The following is a 20452-nucleotide window of genomic DNA, read 5'->3' on the forward strand; positions in this document are numbered from 1 at the left end:
ATTTAAAGATTTACTAAGAGTTTTCTGTGAATTAATGCTAAAACAAATAGCTGTAGTCAGCTTTGGCTAAGTAAAGAGAAAAATCCTCTACTTGCAGTTAATGGTTAACTTTGAACCATTTACTAAATAAAAATAGATTGTGAAAAATAATTAAGAGATGAGAGAAAATGTAGCATAAGTGAGAAAAAGATAATGTAAGTATATAAGGAGTTTTTAGGTGTCAGAAAGAAAAGAGTAGCTCAGTTACAAAGATTGGCAAACAGTGTCTAGGCACTTCAAGAAATAATACCCATAAATAGCCAATGGGTCTTCCCAAATGGCTCAGTGGCAGAGAATCCACCTGCCAAGCAGGAGATGAGGGTTCCATCCCTGGGTTGGGAAGATCCCCTGGAGAAAGAAATGGCAACCCACTCCAATATTCTTGCCTGGGAAATCCCATGGATAGAGGAGCCTTGTGGGCTACAGTAGTCCATGGGGTTGCAAAGAGTCGGACACAACTAAGTGACTGAACAACAAGTAGCCAATAAGCATGTAAAAATGTTTAGCCTTAGTAATCAATGTAAACTGAGTTAATTAGATAATATTCCCAATAAAGGATGCATGCAGTCTGGCACAGGCATTCCAAACTATGTAGCAGCTCTTACATTGAATTAAGTGATTAATGGAGTTGATAAATTAGGAGAGAAGTTGAGATTTATTCCTTGACTCATCTCTTCTGAGGATAAACTATTTCTTCCGAACCTCAACTGCAGGAATTTGGATTTCCCTTTCCTCTTTCACCGCCTAGAATAATTCTACCAGTATTTCTCTCACATTACCATCAATGATTCAACTAAAAACTCTTAGTTTGCATGTTCTAGACTCTGTAAATCTGTGTGGCAGGCAGAATAGGTATCTCTGAGAACAATCTAGATTGTGATGACTGTCATCAGTGGCAAAGGCACGAAAAAAGCACATTTCAGCCTTGAATGGAGTGGTGAATAATTAAGAACAATTTTTATGCCCATCAGTTTCAGAAGTGTAAAATAAATTATGCTACATTCATTATGTGGATTAGCATAGCACTACTAAAACGAAAGAGGTTGACATATACATACAGATATGGAGGAGTCCCCCAGGTTATATAACAGAAGTAAGTTCAAAGTAATACATGCAGAATGGTGTAGTTTATATGGGGCTTCCCTGGTAGATTAGACAGTAAAGAATCTGCCTGCAATTCAGGAGACCTGGGTTTGATCCCTGGCTCAGAAAGATCTCCTGGAGAAGGGAATGGCAACCCACTGCAGTATCTTGCCTAGAGAATTCCATGGACAGAGGAACCTTCAGGCTACCATCTATGGGGTTTCAAAGAGTCAGACACAGCTGAGTTTATATGTTTAAGTGGAGCAGTTCATGCCATAGGGGGGTGTGTGTGCAAAGACATAAGTGTGTATGTCATGTGTAACATGCACACAAAGCACAGAGGAAAGGCCTAGAGCAGTGCTGTGTCAGAGAACCTTCTGCAGTGATGTCACTCGTGTGTGTGTGTGCGTGCGTGTCTGGTACAGCGGCACTGGCCCCGTGTCACTCGTGTGTGTGTGTGTGTGTGCGCGTGTCTGGTACAGCGGCACTGGCCCCGTGTCACTCGTGTGTGTGTGTGTGTGTGTGCGCGTGCGCGCGCGTGTCTGGTACAGCGGCCCTGGCCCCGTGTCAGTCGTGTGTGTGTGTGTGTGCGTGTCTGGTACAGCGGCACTGGCCCCGTGTCACTCGTGTGTGTGTGTGTGCGCGCGCGTGTCTGGTACAGCGGCACGGCCCCGTGTCACTCGTGTGTGTGTGTGTGTGTGTGCGCATGTCTGGTACAGCGGCACTGGCCCCGTGTCACTCGTGTGTGTGTGTGTGTGCGCGCGTGTCTGGTACAGCGGCACTGGCCCCGTGTCACTCGTGTGTGTGTGTGTGTGCGCGCGTGTCTGGTACAGCGGCACAGCCCCGTGTCACTCGTGTGTGTGTGTGTGTGTGCGCGTGTCTGGTACAGCGGCACTGGCCCCGTGTCACTCGTGTGTGTGTGTGTGTGCGCGTGTCTGGTACAGCGGCACTGGCCCCGTGTCACTCGTGTGTGTGTGTGTGTGTGCACGTGTCTGGTACAGAGGCACTGGCCCCGTGTCACTCGTGTGTGTGTGTGCGCGTGTCTGGTACAGCGGCACGGCCCTGTGTCACTCGTGTGTGTGTGTGTGCGCGTGTCTGGTACAGCGGCACTGGCCCCGTGTCACTCGTGTGTGTGTGTGTGTGTGCACGTGTCTGGTACAGCGGCACTGGCCCCGTGTCACTCGTGTGTGTGTGTGCGCGTGTCTGGTACAGCGGCACGGCCCCGTGTCACTCGTGTGTGTGTGTGTGCGCGTGTCTGGTACAGCGGCACTGGCCCCGTGTCACTCGTGTGTGTGTGTGTGTGTGTGCGCGTGTCTGGTACAGCGGCACTGGCCCCGTGTCACTCGTGTGTGTGTGTGTGCGCGCGCGTGTCTGGTACAGCGGCACGGCCCCGTGTCACTCGTGTGTGTGTGTGCGCGCGTGTCTGGTACAGCGGCACTGGCCCCGTGTCACTCGTGTGTGTGTGTGTGTGCGCGTGTCTGGTACAGCGGCACGGCCCCGTGTCACTCGTGTGTGTGTGTGTGTGTGTGCGCGTGTCTGGTACAGCGGCACTGGCCCCGTGTCAGTCGTGTGTGTGTGTGCGCGTGTCTGGTACAGCGGCACGGCCCCGTGTCACTCGTGTGTGTGTGTGCGCGCGTGTCTGGTACAGCGGCACGGCCCCGTGTCACTCGTGTGTGTGTGTGCGCACGTGTCTGGTACAGCGGCACTGGCCCCGTGTCACTCGTGCGTGTGTGTGTGTGTGCGCGTGTCTGGTACAGCGGCACTGGCCCCGTGTCACTCGTGTGTGTGTGTGTGTGTGTGCGCACGTGTCTGGTACAGCGGCACTGGCCCCGTGTCACTCGTGTGTGTGTGTGTGCGTGTGCGCGTGTCTGGTACAGCGGCACGGCCCCGTGTCACTCGTGTGTGTGTGTGTGCGCGTGTCTGGTACAGCGACCCTGGCCCTGTGTGGCTCCTGAGCACTTGAAGTGGAGCTAGTGTGACCAGGAACTGAATTTTAAATTTAACTTCATTTTCATCAATTTAATTTTAAATAGCCACCTATGCCTAGTAGCTACCATATAAGGCAGTGTGTACTTGACTAGGATTGTATTTAGTAAAATTGTGTGCCTGTCAACAGGAGACTTTTACTTTATATGTATCATTTTACAATAAGGATGTACTTATATAATACTTATATAATTTTTAAAACCAATTTTTAAAAAATTTTAAAGAAAAAGGGTTCAGCACATTATTTATAGTGGGGAAAATGCTTGGCATGGTGTCAGCTCAGATGTAAACCCTCACTCACTATTCTTAACCCCTTGAGCCTGTGCTTCTTCACATTTCAAAGGAGATAATAATGGTACCCGATGCGAATGTTGATTGAAAAGTGATACACTTTCAACTACTGCCAAGTTTAATAACCAATAAGTAGCGAGGGAATCCAGTAGATTTCCTGTTGTTGACTTAACAAGTTAGATTACTAGTCTGAGCACAGTGGCTACCTGTATTAAAATCAGATTGTGAAGTGCTGACTTTTAAAAAATTAGGGAATTTTGAGTCACTTCTGAAAATACTGAGTCACAAGATGGGGATAGGGGAGTATAAGCACATACTCTTTAATCATAGAGAAAATTTGAGATGAGTTTCTGTGACCACTGAGACTGGATTGGCCCCCTTCATGAACCACTGTCCCTGGGCAGCCTCCCCTGCCTCTGCCCTTCCCCTGGGCCTTAGCCCTGGAGACTCTCTTTGGTGGACACTTGCTTATAGAACTTTCCCATTCCTTAGACTGTAGAGATACAATTTATGAACAGCATTGAAAAATATTCTCAATCCTCTTCTTGGCCCGGGGTCACTGGTGCCAAACTAGAAAAGGGAGCTGACAGAGAACTTCATAAAGATCAAGATAGTATGGTACAGTTCTGAAGAAGGGACATCATTTTCCATTTACAGATGATTTTTCAATAGGGTGAATTTTAATTGGTAATGGAGTGTTTTAAAAGATTTTGATTCTATAAATGTTGTATAAAAAAATGTTTTTAAAGTAAAGCAAATAATCATCTGTATTAACTGTTTGGGGGAATTATATTCTCTAGGATTTCGAGCAGTCAAATTTACTTTGCACACCAGAGATCTGCTAAGCACAGTATTGTATATTCTCAACTCCTGTAGTTTATCTATTGAACATGTCCAAAGCTTGAATACTAACGTGCATTCCCAGCCTCTCAAAGAGGCCAAAAGGACATCTGACAGGCCCATCAAATGGGACAAGTCTTACTACTCCTTTACTGGATTCAAGGACCCTGATGAAGACCTCGAGCAAGTCTGGAGAACAGAAACAACCCTAACGTATGTAAGAGTTTTTACTTACCTGTTGTTTTTGTTTAAAATTATAGTCTAAGGTCCTGGTGATCCACTGGTTAAGGCTCTGAGCTTTCACTGCAGGGGGCACAGATGCAATCCCTGCTTGGGGAACTGAGATCCTGCATGCTGTGTGGTGAATCCAAAAGAAAAAAATTTTAATTGAAAAAATAAAAATAAAAGTTTAATTTTCCAGGAAAAGTAATGCAATCAATATAGTTAACCCAGTAACCATTACAAAAAAGATATTTCATACTTCCTACTCAAAGTGGCCAGAATACTTCTAATGGTATTTGATTTTTTTTTTGGCCTTTTGATACCAAACACTGAAAATTGTTTTGTTTTGAGTGTGAGCTAGAAGAGAGTGTCTCAGCCTTACATGCACTGGATTCCAGCCCATGAGGCTTCTGCTTACACCGTTAAGAGGGTATTGCTCTGCTTACGCCCTTAAGAGGGTATTCCTCACAGTGTGTCCAGATGAACCAAAGCTTGGGAATGTGTTACCTATACCTTTCAGTATAGAAAAAAGTGGGATTGGATAAGTCAGGGCAAAAGAGCAAGAATAAGATTTGTTGCACCGTTAAGTCAAGAGGCTTAAGATAACCTATTAAAGAAATTCAGAGAAGCAGTTAGCCTGTGGTTCAGTTGAGTGTTTCATAGGGTACAGTTTTGGCCTGGTGCTACATGTGTAACCATTGTGAAAAGACTGTTCCAGGGACCCTGAACTCAGAGTTAGTCAGCTGGCAAACTAATGAAAAAAGATTGGAACTGGGAAAAGCCAGTTCCCCAAGATAACTGCTCTTTTACTGGTTCCTTGTCCAAGCCAAGTACGATTTCCTTCCTTGTATGTAGTTCATCCAGTAAAATTCTTGAGTCTTTAATAAAAGACGCTCTTACGTTATATTATATTATACTATTAATAGATAGAGTTTTTAAGAGTAGGGACTATGTTTTAATCATCTCTCTCTCTAATACTAATCTGCTTCACAGATTCATAAAACCTATCCAGCATTTTTATTAACACTGAATTAAAGAACCGTTAAATAAGTGTGACTGTAAAGTGCTGTAGGCGCAGTATGGAGAACTCAAGGTTTAATATGGAAATGTAAAGTAGCTTAATACAGATGATAGCAGTAGAAGTGGCTCAGCAATGAATGTAAAGGGCCTGTTTTTTGGGGGGTGTTTTTTTTTTTGAACAGTGCCTCTGTTAATTTCACTAGTGTTGACTTAATAAAAGTATCTGCTGTTTTAGTAGGAGAAACATTGTCTTAAAGGAAAATTCCTGAGTGTAGATGAGTTGTGTTACTATGAATTCTTGATTTTCTCCATAGGTGTACTTTTTTTTTAATTGATGCTGTCATGGATTCTTTACCATCTGCGCCACCAGGAAAGCCCAATAATTACCAGCACTAGCTCAAATCATGTCATTTTGACTTGTCTCCTCTCAAAGAAGATAACATAAATTGAGTAAACCATTGTTTTAGAAATTGAAGTTGGTGGAAATTTAACATTCTAATTTATTGACAAAATGCAGTGTCCACTGCTATGTATCTTGTCAGACAATGAAGTAAACCCCATTATTAGCTATATAGCTTTTCTTAGTTTTGGCAAATGAAATTAATGATACAGCATTACATGTTTTAACATGTTTTAGTCTTGCTTATAACAGACCTTGCAGTCCCCTTAAAACTGATTTAATGGGGAAGAATGACTGCATGTATATGTATGGCTGAGTCCCTTCGTGGTTCACCTGAAGCTATCACATAGACCTAATGCCTACATAGATAGATAAATGCCAACTGTAGAACCTTCATTTTTGTCTCAGGGTTTAGAAGCAAAACACAAAAATTGTTAAACTAGGCCACTTAAATTTTATACATTAAATGTAAGAATTCAAAAAATCAGGTCATGAATATATAATCATAAGATTCTATTTCAGTCCACATTTTAAGACATTTGGTCCCAAAAGGAAACATGGTATTTGCTTGATAATTCATTTGTCTACAAATCATCCTTTTTCTTACCTAATTTAAAGTAAATTAATATGTATTACTTAATAAATGAGGGAAAATGGAAAAATTGTAATAGCTAATAATCATGACATAAAGTAAGATATTTTTACTTTTCTTATTTCTCACACACCATGCAGAAATGACAAAGTCTTTACCAATATTCTTAAAAGGGGAGTAGGAAGAATTATTAACAACTGTGCACAATTAGTGAATCAAAAATATGTGGAATGTAGAGACTCCCCTGGCGGTCCCGTGATGAGGACTCTGCACTTCCACTGCGGGGTCCAAGTTCACCTCTGTCCAGGAACTAAGATCCCTGCAGCGGCCAAAAAAAAACAACAACGTAGGACACCTTTACTTAAGAGTGCAAGGTCCCAGTTCCTTATCCCAGTGTGCAAGACATTTTATGATCTCTCTCTCTCTCTCTGTCACACACACGCACACACACACATCCCTCTCCAGTCTCATTCACGCCCCACCCCACCCCCAAGCATTGTGTGATCTGGTTCATCTCACAGTTCCTGTGTACTAGCCTGGTGGGCACGCCCTTCCCTCTCACTAATCTGCCTGGGAAAACCTGATCCATCTCTCAGGTTCCAGGTCACTTACACCTGCTCTGTAGAACCTTCCAGGCAGAAGTAATTCATTCTTGCTTTGTTCTCATAGAAGCTCATATATTCTCTTCTAGTTGCTTATCTCTCTACTCCTTGCTAGATGTGTCTTCCTTATACTGTTAGGCCTTCAGGATAAATATTTGTCTGGTTCTGAGAGTTTCAACTTGACTTTTTTTTTTGGCCACACCACATGTCTTTCAGGATCTTAGTTCCCCAACTAGGGATCAAACCTGTGCCCTGTGTGGAGTCCTAACCACTGGACCACCAGGGAATCCCCTCAACTTGATTAGTTTTTAAATATTGTAGATCACAACATCTAAAACCTTTAAAGTGACTATTAAAAAGAACCCAAAAAAAGTTTACTTGGCAGGCATTTTTGAGATGGACAAATGAGCCTTTCTACACCATTATCATAACACCTGGACTCACTGACAGGTGTCCAGTGGGGTGTCAGATGTCCTGAGGGTGGGGCACTTTAGACCATCTTCCCCCAGCCTCCCTGGAGCGTTCTCTTTCTCAGCTGTACCCAGGGCCCACTCCACCTCCACCCAAAATATTCCTCTGGTCCTGGAGTCTGCTTGCTATTCTACCACGGCCACTCTTGCACTCCCAGGCACAACCCAGGCCCTGTTTGTGCAGACCTCCCTTGAGAAAGAGAAACCCTGCGCCAGAGCCAGCATGCCTGTGCTGTGGCCGTTATAACACTGAGGGAGAGACAGCCTGAGAGCGGGGAGCGGGTGGAGCGTGCTGTTCTGCACAAGGCCACCTCGGCTGCCTGCAGCTCTGTTCTGAAAGCTGTCCCCCTCTAATCCCTAGGCAGACTTTGATGTTCATTTTCTCTTTTAACTTACTGAGGTAAATGTTCTCAGAAATGCAGATTTAAGAGAATATCTTTCTGCTGAGCCCATGATAGGAGAAAGATCAAGGTTGGGAGAGGTGAGAATTGAGCAGGCCGCTCAGTTGGGTGGGAAGAAACTAAGGGGCCAGCTGACCCACTTGGGAGGAGGAGGTGGGCACTGACTGGTAAGGTCTGAGCAGTGGGAGCCTTTGGACAGAGAGGTGGGCAGGGGGCAGGGTCTGCGGTGAGCAGAGAGAACTCAGGGTGCTAATAGACAGGATGAAAACCAAGGAAGAAGCTGGATCTACCCAGTTAGAATCCATAGAGTAACCTTCGCAAGTTCCTTCATCAGGAAATAGTGCCTTTTAAATGGCACCAGTGCCATTCGGTATGTCTTCTGAGTTGACTTTTTCACCGTCTAGCTGCGCGACCACATCATTTGCTCTAGTTGGAGAAGGGGATAGTCCTGCCCTCGTGTGGAGATGACTGATGTAAGTGAAGGCCTAGTGGAGCCTTCTGAAAAGTGTGATAAACATAATGGAGGTTTAATTTTTTTTAACTTATTTATTTTTAATGCTTTTTTAAAAATTATTAGTCTTTATTTTTTGGCCACACTGCAGGGCATGCAGTATCTTAATCCCCAAACCCAGGATCAAACCCATGCCCCCTGCAGCAGAAGCACAGAGTCCCAACCACTTGATCACCAGGGAATTCCTAAATATTCAGCCTTTTGGGGGAAAGGGGGTTGGCACATGCAGGATTTAAGTTCCCCAGCAAGGGATCAAACCTGCACCCCCTGCTTTGGAAGCATGGAGTCTTAACCCCTGGACCACCAGAGAAGTCCTTGAAGCATCTTTGATTTTTAAAAAATCATCCCATCTCTGAAAATCTAGTAACAAGCTTGTTGTAATGAAAGTTTAATTTTTTGATAGGCTAAGGAAGTTGTCATAACTAAAATATGATTAACAGGTACTGGCAGTTCTCCAAGAAGCCTGTTTTAGAAGTAGGAGTTTACTCTAAAAGTAGACTTGGCAGGAGTACTTATAACTTGGTAAACGTTTGATGGGAAACTCACTTTAACATTGGGACTGCTTTAAGGTAATGAACACATCTTTCAATAGTAGAAATGTTTGCATTATAGTTAGTATTGCAAAGTGTACATCTCTGTTTTTTTTTTCTTTCTAGATCCTGGTTAGATAACAATGGGGAAAGTGCTGTTAAAAAGCTGAAGAATAGTTTGCCACTTAGAAAAGAACTGGATCGTTTAAAAGATGAACTGTCTCATCAATTGCAGCTGTCAGATATCAGGTAATGAAGATGAGAAAACGTGATTTATAGATTAAAATAAACATGTGTTACCTATTGGTAAAGGTTTCTGACCGTTAAATATTTGCATCTTTAATTATTCTGTTCACTAAATTTTCAATTATCTTTTTATGAAACTAATCAAATGTTTATCTAAGAAAACCATTATGAATTTCTTATTTAAAAAGGTGAAGTAAGGCTTAGATACTGACATTTTTAGCATAATAATTTGTTTTAGCATAATAACATAATGGGCTTATAAGAAAAATATACTTTTCCATATGCATATAATGTATAAAAAAATCAGTATTTCTCCATCATATAAATTTGGTATTTGAGTTTAAAAAGAGAAAAGGAGGACTTCCTTGATGGCTCAGCAGGTAAGGAATCCACCTGCAATGCAGGAGACACAGGAAATACAGGTTTGATCCCTGGGGAGGGGAGATCCCCTGGAGAAGGAAATGGAAACCCACTTCAGTATTTTTGCCTGGAGAATTCCATGGACAGAGGGGCCTGGTGGGTTACAGTCTATAGGGTCACAAAGAGTTGGACACATCTGACTGAACAACTAAAAAAAAAAAAAGGGAAAGAAAAAAAAATGTTGTATTCTTTGGTTCTATGTTATATAGCATGACTTTTTAAAATTTTTTTAGTTGAGATATAGTTGATATATAGCGTTATACTAGTTCAAAGTGTTTTACATAATAATTCATTATTCATAGTCATTATAAAACGATGACCACAATAAGTCTAGTTGACATCTGTCATCATACATAGCTAGGAAAATTTTTTTCTTGTGATGAGAACTTTTAAGATCTACTCTTTAAGCAATTTTCAAAATGCATTACAGTATTTTTATTAACTATAATCACCATATGACTTTTTAAAAAGTTTTCACAAACTTAGTAATTATTTGCTGAAGTTTATTATGAAATAGATTTAACAGCTACAGCCCTAAGGAGAGGGTGGTGTGATTCATTCATGGGACTCCCTGCGGTATTGTCGTCTGGCTTGGTGCTTCAACTTCTATGACCATTTTGCTGCAGCCTGTTTTGCTTTCAACCTTCACTATGAGAACTGTTTTCTTATATTGAACCAAATGACTATTTGGATACAGTAATAGCACCTTTATCCTGTGCTTGCAGAATCACATAGTACTTATATATTCTTCTATATTTAAATTGTAATTGTTGAAGATAACTCAGATTTATAAGGAAAGTGTTTACACTTGGAGCTTTCACAGGAGTCAGGCAGGTGGGGGTGAGTATGCGCCTCCCTCTGGGGGGACACGGGTGATAACGGGCCTGTGTGCTCTGTTGGACCAGGTGGCAGAGGAGCTGGGGCATCGCCCACCGCTGCAGCCAACTACACAGTTTAGGCCGCTTAGCCCAGCAGAACTTGGAAACCCTTAAAAATGCAAAAGGTAAACAATTTCCATTCACTTCTGAAATCCATATCCCTTAACAGCTATACAAATCTGTAAATTCTAGAGGAAAACTGTTGAAAGTCTTTGTAGATGTGACTTGATCTCAGCTGAATTGTTAGGTCTCCTCCTTTGAATGAAACAGTAACTTCTACCAAGTTTACTCCTGAATTGATACATGAAATGTAAGTAATTATTTGCACAGTGCTAAAAAAATGAAGCCTCTCTGGACAGTGACCAAAGGGTTTGTGTTTTATCATCAGGATGTACAGTAATATTTACAGACCGGTCCGGGATGAGTGCAGTGGGCCATGTGATGCTAGGAACAATGGATGTCCATCACCACTGGACAAAAGTAAGAAAAAGCTTAAAAGCAAAACAAACAAACAAAAAAAGATTTGTCTTCAACATACTTTTGTTTCAGAAAACTGCTAATATGTCAGCAAACTAAAAAAAACTTTGAATCATAGTTTCAGCTGTTTGCAGAGCAGATGTCTTATATTTAGTAGTTTAAATTCTTAGATGACTGATTTTTAAGTCCATTTTTATTTGGAAAATTTTACAGTCTTTTCTAAAGCACAGCCTAAAGGCCTACATTCTATTGGGCTTTTTGGTTTTCTTTTTAACAGATTTACTGTATATAATTGACACAATAGGCTGTACATATTTGGTGGGTATAATTTGATGAGACATGACGTATGTAAATACCTGTGAAACCATTACCATAATCAAGAGCGTGAATACATCCATTACCCACAAAATTATGTGCGTGTCCCTGTGTAAACACTCTCCTCCATCCCACCACCTCCTCCCAAAGCAGCCACTGGTCTGCTTTCTGTGACTATAGGTTAGTTTACATTTCTAGACTTGTATCTGAGTAGAATCACAGAGTATGTTGGGGAGGATCTGATTTCTTTCAGTCGGCATAATTATTTTGAGATTCATTCATGCTATTGCATGTATCAAGAATTATTTTTTTTATTTCCCCAAAGTATTCTGTCCGGTGGATATATACCAGTTTGTTTTTCCTTTCACTTATTGATGGATATTGGGTTATGTCAGCATTTGGCCACTTAAAAATAAAGCTGCTATAAACATTTATCTACAAAGTTTAAATGAACATATATTTCCTTTTCTATTGGGTAAATAACCTAAAAGTGGAACGGCCAGATGTGTTGGGGTATTTTAACTTTTCAAGAAACTGCCAATACTTCCTTTGGTGATCTTTTTATTTATTTATTTTAATCTCACTGCATGGCATGTAGGATCTTAGTTCTCTGACCAGGGATCAAACCCATGCCCCCTACATTAGAAGCATGGAGTCTCAGGCCCTGGACCACCAGGGAAGTCCCTACATTGGAAGGATGGAGTCCCAGGCCCTGGACTACCAGGGAAGTCCCTGCTATGGTCATCTTTTTATTTTTAGCCATTCTAAGAGGTGTGTGGTCTTATTTCATTGTTGGTTTTTACATTTCTCTCATGATGAATGGCAGTGAGCATCTTTTCATGTACATCTGCCATTGTGTGAAATATCTGTTCGTATCACATATCTGACAGAAGGTATTTGCAAACCACCTATCTGACAAAGTCTAACCCTAACCCTTTGTATCTAAATATACAAAGAACTCTCAAAACTCAACAGATAAAAAAATAAAACATAATTCAGTTAGAAAAGGGGCTGAAGACATGAACACGCATGTCACAGAAGAGGACATACACATGACAAATAAGCTCATAAAGAGCCACAGAGAGATGCAAATCAAAACTACAACGAAGTACCACTGCACACTGTCAGAATGGCCAAAGTGAAAAATAATGACCACCACATGCTGGCAGGGATGCAGAGAAACGATCCCTCATCCATTCCTGTTGAGAATGTGAAATGGCCCAGGCACTCTGGAAACGAGTCTGGCAGTTTCTTACAATACTAATAAACACATGCTTACCATGTGGTTTGGCTGCTGCCCTCTTCCTCTTACGCAAGATACAGTCAGGATCTTGGGTGGATCTCAGGGCCATTGTGCGATATGAAAAAAGTCAATCTCACAGGATTACATGCTGTATGATTCCATTTATATAACATTCTTCAAACAATAAAACTAAAGAACAGATCAGTTGTTGCCAGGGGTCAGGAGTGCAGGGAGCAGAGGTGTTGGTGGCTATGGAAGTGCAGCCGAGGGGACCCTTGTGATGCTTCCAAGTTTGCACAGGCTTTTTTCTTCTGAAACTTTCCCACATGCAACTGACCTTCTCTGCTCTTTTTTTTTTTTAATTGAAATACATTTGATTTACAACATTGTGTTCATTTCTGGCATACAGGAAAGTGATTCAGTCATATATACATATATGTATTCTTTTTCCTATTCTTTCTCATTATGGTTTATTACAGCATACTGAATATAGTTCCCTGTGCTAAACAGTAGGACCTTGTTGATATTTTATACAGCGGTTTATCATACTAACCCCAAACTGCTAATTTATCCTCCCACCCCACCTCCTTTTCCTTAGACAGACTCTTGTTTGTCTTCTATGTCTGAGGGTCTGTTTCTGCTTCATAAAAAAGTTTATTTCCATCATATTATTGATCCCATATATAAGTGATACCATATGGTATTTGTAGTATTTGTCTTTGTCTTACTTCGCTTAGTATAATCATCTCTAGCTCCATCCTTGTTGCTGCAAATGGCATTATTTCATTCTTTACTGTGGCCAAGTAATATCCCATTGTGTGTATATATGTACCACATCTTCTCTATCCATTCATCTGTCAGGAGACATTTAGGTTGTTTCTGTGTCTTGGCTGTCGTAAATAGTGCTGCTGTGAACATTGGGGTACATGTATCTTTTTTATAGTTTTTGAAGGAATTTCCATGATGTTTTCCATAGTGGCGGCACCAAGTTACATTCGCACCAACAGTGTAGGAGGGTTCCCTTCTCTGCACACCGTCTCCAGCACTTGTTATTTGTAGACTTTCTGATGGTGGCCATGCTGACCGGTGTAAGGTGATGCCTCGTTGTAATAGTTAGGACTTGCATTTCTCCAGTAATTAGCAATGCATCTGACCTTCTCTAAATCCTCTTTATCTTTTATCGGTCACGTCAGATGTCCTTAGGAACCTTTGCTTAACTGTCCCTTCACCCTGATGTGGCATTTGTTACGCTGAATTCTGATTCCTGTTTTGTTTCCCTGCACCCTGACAATGAGCCCCTGACAAACAGGGGCACAAACTCTTAATCTCTACACTCCAAGGGCCCATTTTAGTGCTTTAATTCACTTACAGATGCTTCATTCAAAGTGAATTCAGTTGAACTAAAGTAAATTCTGAAGAAATAGACTTGGAGTTGAAATACATAGACTTTATTTCATTATACCTTCATTATACCATTTAATTTGTATAAACTAAGATTTCTACCTGAATATTTACATATTAGTACTTAGGACTTATTTTTATTTGGAACGTATTTATTTTCTTTTGCAATCCCTTCAGTTCCTATCTAAAAGTCCCTAAGATTTACAGTGGTTTGTTTTGAATATTAATATTTACAGCATTCCATAGTCTTTTTATCACTTACTTGAACTTTCCCTATAAGAAAAAAATTTTCATGTTAGAATTTCTCATACCATTGATTGGAGTCCTAAATTTGGACTCTTAAAGTAACAAAACTAAATATTCCTTCCTTTTCCTTTTTTAAATACTGTAGCTTTTTGAAAGATTACCGAGTTATTTTGACCTGCAGAGGAGGCTGACACATTTGGAGGACCAAATAAGCTATCTTCTCGGTGGCATCCAAGTTGTTTATATTGAAGAATTACAGCCAGTGTTGACACTTGAAGAATATTACTCTCTTCTTGACGTGTTCTATAATAGACTCTTGAAAAGTCGAATACCTTTTCACCCTCGAAGTCTGCGTGGTTTACAAATGATCCTTAACAGGTTAGTATCTAAAACAATTACTTCATTCATTTACTCATACCACTTGTATATGTATTGGATGAAATTGTTTTGTATTTCCGTGTGTGATTCTTAGGAGTTAAAGAAAGGAATGTTACTACCTCCATTGGCAACACTTTTTACACATGAGAAAAGTCAATATGAGAGGATTAGAAAGATTGAGTTTCTTGAACATTCTGTAAATACATTGCCACTTACAGGGCAAGTCAGTCCTGTGGAAAACTATAGGATTAAACCAATGTGAAATCAGCAGTGTGCATTTCCGGCACTGTGCTTGGAACTTAAATGCATTCTCTCTCTTTAGCTCTCGGAACCTCACCATGGAGTGGGTTTCTGCCCCCATCTTACAGATGAGAAAGGCCGCAGGAAGGATATGGTCATCCTGATAAAATGTGTCTCTTTGGGGACAGCAAAACTTCAAGGCAGTTTTGCTCTACCTTTAAGGTGGATTTTCTTAATGAATTCTTTTTCCATTAATCAGACTAATAAAACCGTTCCTTCAGAGATGGAACTTAGGGGATGGAGAGATGGTTGATTTTTCCTTTTATGTATACTTTATTACAGTGACAGATATGCCCCAAGCTTGCATGAACTCGGGCATTTTAACATCCCAGTCCTTTGTGATCCAGCAAACCTCCAGTGGTTTATTCTCACCAGAGCCCAGCAGGCAAGAGAGAACATGAAGAAGAAAGAAGAGTGAGTACTCTTAGCCCTCTTCCTGTCTTACCATTCTAATCTCGTCTAACATTTTAAAATATTTAGGTATTCAGAAAGGTGGGGTGGAGGGATAAATTAGGGGGCTGGAGTTAACGTATACATTAGTATACATATGAAATAGATCATTAACACACACCTACTGTACAGCACTGGGAACCCTACTCAACACTCAGTAATAACGTATATGGGAAAAGAACCCAAAAAAGAATAAGGTGTATGTGTATGTAAAACTGAATCAACTTGTGTGACATAATAGAAACACATTGTAAATAAACTATACTCCAGTAGAAAATACGAATTCCATGGTAAGAAAAATACAAATGCCCATCCTCGACCCCTCTATCCTGATGGGCTACGCTGCTGTCACATCCCATGGGCCTGAGCAGCCGTGGGTCCCCAGGGTGGACTGTTCCTGGCTGGGGGAGGTGGGAGGATGGGTATGCAAATGAGCCCTTCCCAGGATCTGCAGGGCCTCGTCCTTAGTGCATGGGACCTCAACCTTCAGATCCAGGCTGGCCCTCCTCCACCCACACTAAGCCTATTGTTGCCCACGAATGCTGGACGGCTCTGTGCTGGAAGAGCTTTGGAAAGTCACCGTCTCCATGTTGCCTGGTGGTAGGGCTTCCACTTCCAAGCGCCTTCCTTAGAGTCGCTCCACCTACACAGGACAACGGCCTCAGCATCAGCGATTTGCCGGGGGTAAGATTTGTTCGGAGAGTGATAGGTAAGGGAAAAAAGTAATGGGACACAAGCCCTTCCGTGTTGGTTCAGGCACTTTCCACTCCAATTTAGAGCCTAGAAACACAACTTCTAGGGCTCTGGTTGCCCGAGGAAGCAGAATTGGGCGTGAAAAATGCTGCGGCCTTGTGTGGCCACTTCTCATAACAACAGCTTCCAGCCAGTGCTGATGGACACTTAATATGCACAGGGCCTGCAGGGCTGTAAATGACACCTGCCTGCAAGAAATGTCCTGCAGTAGGTAGTTGAAACAGATGGCAAAACAGGGCAGACTTTCAAGAAGCCAGTCTCAAACTATTTAAGAAAAAAGTACATGAAAAGATGCTGAACATCGCGAAATACTAGAGAAAAGCAAATCAAAACTACAAGGTATCTCCTCGCACCTGTCAGAATGGCCATCATCAAAAAACCTACAAACCATAAATGCTGGAGAGAATGTGGAGTAAAAGGAAACCTCCTCCACCCACCATTGGTGGGAATGGAAATTGGTAACAGCCGCTGTGGAGAACAGTATGGAGGTTCTTTAAAAAATAAAACTAGAGCTAGCATATGATCCAACAGTGCCACTCCTGGAATCACCCAGAAGAAACCTACATATCCAGAGAAAACCATCCTTCAAAAAGGAATGAATGCACCCCAGCGTTCATTGCAGCACTGTTTACAATAGCCAAAACATGGAGGCCACCAAAATGTCCCATCAATAGAGGAATGGATAAAGAAGATGCAGTACATGTAGCAATGGAATATTACTCAGGCATAAAAGAAAATGAAAAAATGCCATCTGCAGCAACATGGATGACCTAGAGATGATCAGAGAAAGTGAAGTAAGTCAGAGAGACAAAGACAAGTATCATAGGCTATCAGGTGGAATCTGATAATCAGGTGGAATCTAAAAATTGATACAAATAAAGTAATTTGCAAAACAGACTCATAGACCTCGAATATAAAGTTATGGCAAAAGGGGAAAGGAAAAGGAGTACGTCAAGGCTGTATATTGTTACCCTGCTTATTTAACTTTTATGCAGAGTACATCATGAGAAACGCTGGGCTGGAAGAAGCACAAGCTGGAATCAAGATTGCCGGGAGAAATATCAATAACCTCAGATATGCAGATGACACCACCCTTATGGCAGAAAGTGAAGAGGAACTCAAAAGCCTCTTGATGAAAGTGAAAGAGGAGAGAGAAAAAGTTGGCTTAAAGCTCAACATTTAGGAAACTAAGATCATGGCATCTGGTCCCATCACTTCATGGGAAATAGATGGGGAAACAGTGGAAACAGTGTCAGACTTTATTTTTTGGGGCTCCAAAATCACTGTAGATGGTGATTGCAGCCATGAACTTAAAAGATGCTTACTCCTTGGAAGGAAAGTTATGACCAACCTAGATAGCATATTGAAAAGCAGAGACATTACTTTGCCAACAAAGGTCCGTCTAGTCAAGGCTATGGTTTTTCCAGTGGTTATGTATGGATGTGAGAGTTGGACTGTGAAGAAAGCTGAGCGCTGAAGAATTGATGCTTTTGAACTGTGGGGTTGGAGAAGACTCTTGAGAGTCCCTTGGACTGCAAGGAGACCCAACCAGTCCATCCTAAAGGAGACCAGTCCTGGGTGTTCTTTGGAAAGACTGATGCTGAAGCTCCAATACTTTGGCCACCTCATGCAAAGAGTTGACTCATTGGAAAAGACTGATGCTGGGAGGGATTGTGGGCAGGAGGAGAAGGGGACGACAGAGGATGAGATGGCTGGATGGCATCACCGACTCAATGGACATGAGTTTGAGTGAACTCCGGGAGTTGGTGATGGACAGGGAGGCCTGGTGTGCTGCGATTCATGGGGTCCCAAAGAGTTGGACACGACTGAGCGACTGAACTGAACTGAAGGGAGAGGATAAATTAGGTGGTTAGGATTAAGATATACACACTAATTTATATAATCAACCAGGACCTAATGTAGAGCACAATACTCAACACTCTTTGTCATAAGCCATATGGGGAAATTATCCAAAAAAGAGTATACAAGTGTATGTATAACTCAGTTTAGTTGCCCTATAGCTACTGCAAACACAACGTTGTAAATCAAGTATACTCCAAAGATTTTTTTTAAGAAATGGGAATTCCCCGGTGTCCACTGGCTGAGACTGTGTGCCCTCAATGCAGGGGCCCAGGTTCAATCCCTGGTTGGGGAACAAGATCCCACATGCCACAGCTGAGACCCAGTGCAGTCAAATAAGTAAATATTCAAAAAAAAAAAAAAAATGGGAGGACCATTTTCAGTGTTGAGAGTAGAAACTAACAGCCCAATATACGAAAAATGGGTTCTACATTTTATGTTGTTTTATTTGGTTATAGCTTGTAGCAATTGTATGTTTTGTTTTTGACATAACAGGTTGAAAGTCATTGAAAATGAATTGATGCAGGCTTCCACGAAGAAATTCTCTCTGGAAAAGTTTTACAAAGAGTCCAGCGTTTCTAGTATACAAATGGTGGATTGCTGTAGGAGACTTCTAGAACAATCACTGCCTTACCTACAAGGGATGCACCTTTGCGTTTCACATTTCTACTCTGTCATGCAGGATGGAGACCTTTGTATTCCTTGGAATTGGAAGAATGGAGAAGCCATTAAATAATACAGAAATCTATTATTATTTTTTAAAGAGATAAGAAACTGTTATACTTATTTAAAATCCACAACTTGATATAACAGTATTATTTACATGTTACAGGAACAGAGTTTCTAATTGCTGCTTTGGAAGTAGACTTTTTAAATTAATTTCTATTAGGAAATTTGTTTTTAAAAGGTTTTACCTGCCAATGGTTTCTTATTCCCCCCCAGATAGTGTTTATCTGATTGGCAGAAAAGATGTTAGAAAGAACATATTTGTAGTGGTATGAAAATGGAGGATTCTACCTCCATGAAAGAGATATATATATATATTCTTTTTTTTTTTATATGAGTGAACACTGGTAAGTATAAACAGGTCTCATTCAGTATAGCTCTGAAGTCGTGGAACTCATTTCCACATGCAGCAATTCAACGTGCAACTTAATGATTATATCACATGGTATCAATACACATACCTGACTTTGTAGCCAATTATGCACCCTCTTGAGTCCAAAACAGGTGACATGGGTAGCACAAATTCATGAACCAAATTTTGCCTAAAGACAGAGTAGATGGGAAAAAGTTGTTGAATGAATATATGATATTGCCGTTATCATAAGCCATCTGCAGCAGTTTGTTAAAGCACATCCAGTGACAGAGGATTTAAAGTTTTCAACAGGTACATGTATATGTATGACTGAGTCCCTTCTCTGTTCTCCTGACACTATCACAACATTGTTAATCGGCTGTACCCCAATACAAAATAAAAAGTTTGTTAAAAATAAAGTTTTCCTACCCGTTAAGATACTGTAACTGTCGGCAGCCTGTAACCAAGAGACAGTGAATTTTTTTGAATCATTGAATGAGGTGATTTATTTGTTTTCATGGACAGACACTACCCAGAAAAATCCTTGTTTCTCAAAGAGTTCCACCAAGTAGGGTCCAGTTTAAAATGATTTAGACCACTCAGGATCTGTCACCCTCTCAACCCTGGTCTTCCAGTGGCTGGAACACAGATTGAAACGCCCGAGTTACCTCCTGTCCACAGTTGCGTGGACTTCGCTGAACCGATAACCCAGCCCCAAGCTCTGTAGACACAGGGCTCCTCTGCAGATATTTCCCTTAGGATAATATGTTTTTTTACCAGATCCCAAACCTCTTCTGCTTATTTCTCAAAAGGACAAGGTGAATCCAGGTCTGTAACACCCATTTTTGAGGCTCCTGCTGCCAAGAAATAAAGGAAATTTTCCATAGAGTATTAGAAAGGCAAAGAGATGTTAAAATCGATTCTAGAAGCATGTTTTAAATTTATCTAAAATTGATTATTTGAACGGTTAAAGTACAAATGTGTGTTTGAATAAGTATTGATTTGTATTTAGTATAGTTTGTGCATACCACCCCTTTTAACCTGTGCTTAACAACTGTACTTATTTTTTTTCTAATGTAAAAATGTTGCTGCCTATGAAAGTTTTCCAGAACCAAACAATAGGAGTGAAACATTCTTCAGAGGTTACACAGGAAGATTTACTGGAGGGGCTTCAGTGGTGGCACAGTGGTTGGGGCTCAGTGCTTTCACCACTGAGGGCACAGGTTCGATCCCTGGTTGGGGAGCTAAGATCTAGCAAACTGCATGGCCAAAAAAAAAAAAAAAAAATTGGAAAAACAAGTTCAGATTATGCCATTTCTAAGATCAACTAATACAGAATCCTCAGTAATATGTTTTGAATTGCACTTTGTCTCAGAAGTGTTATATAATAAATAATACGTTAACCAGATCATTGCTTTCT

General features: G+C 41.2%; 1 protein-coding gene across 5 annotated transcripts in view; it reads left to right on the plus strand.

Annotated features, from left to right (window-relative positions):
* TCAIM (T cell activation inhibitor, mitochondrial) overlaps window positions 1–20452 on the plus strand; it is a 39095-nt gene extending 18643 nt beyond the window's left edge. For all 5 annotated transcript variants that reach the window (XM_055557676.1, XM_055557675.1, XM_055557678.1 and 2 more), the window contains exons 5-11: window positions 4200–4452; window positions 9114–9236; window positions 10559–10656; window positions 10920–11011; window positions 14359–14591; window positions 15174–15305; window positions 18450–20452. In XM_055557676.1, the coding sequence (XP_055413651.1) occupies window positions 4200–4452; window positions 9114–9236; window positions 10559–10656; window positions 10920–11011; window positions 14359–14591; window positions 15174–15305; window positions 18450–18690 (1172 nt within the window). In that variant the 3' untranslated portion in view covers window positions 18691–20452. The remainder of the gene's footprint in view (window positions 1–4199; window positions 4453–9113; window positions 9237–10558; window positions 10657–10919; window positions 11012–14358; window positions 14592–15173; window positions 15306–18449) is intronic.

This window comes from Bubalus kerabau, chromosome 20, assembly GCF_029407905.1.
Source record: "Bubalus kerabau isolate K-KA32 ecotype Philippines breed swamp buffalo chromosome 20, PCC_UOA_SB_1v2, whole genome shotgun sequence".
Lineage (NCBI taxonomy): Eukaryota > Metazoa > Chordata > Mammalia > Artiodactyla > Bovidae > Bubalus > Bubalus kerabau.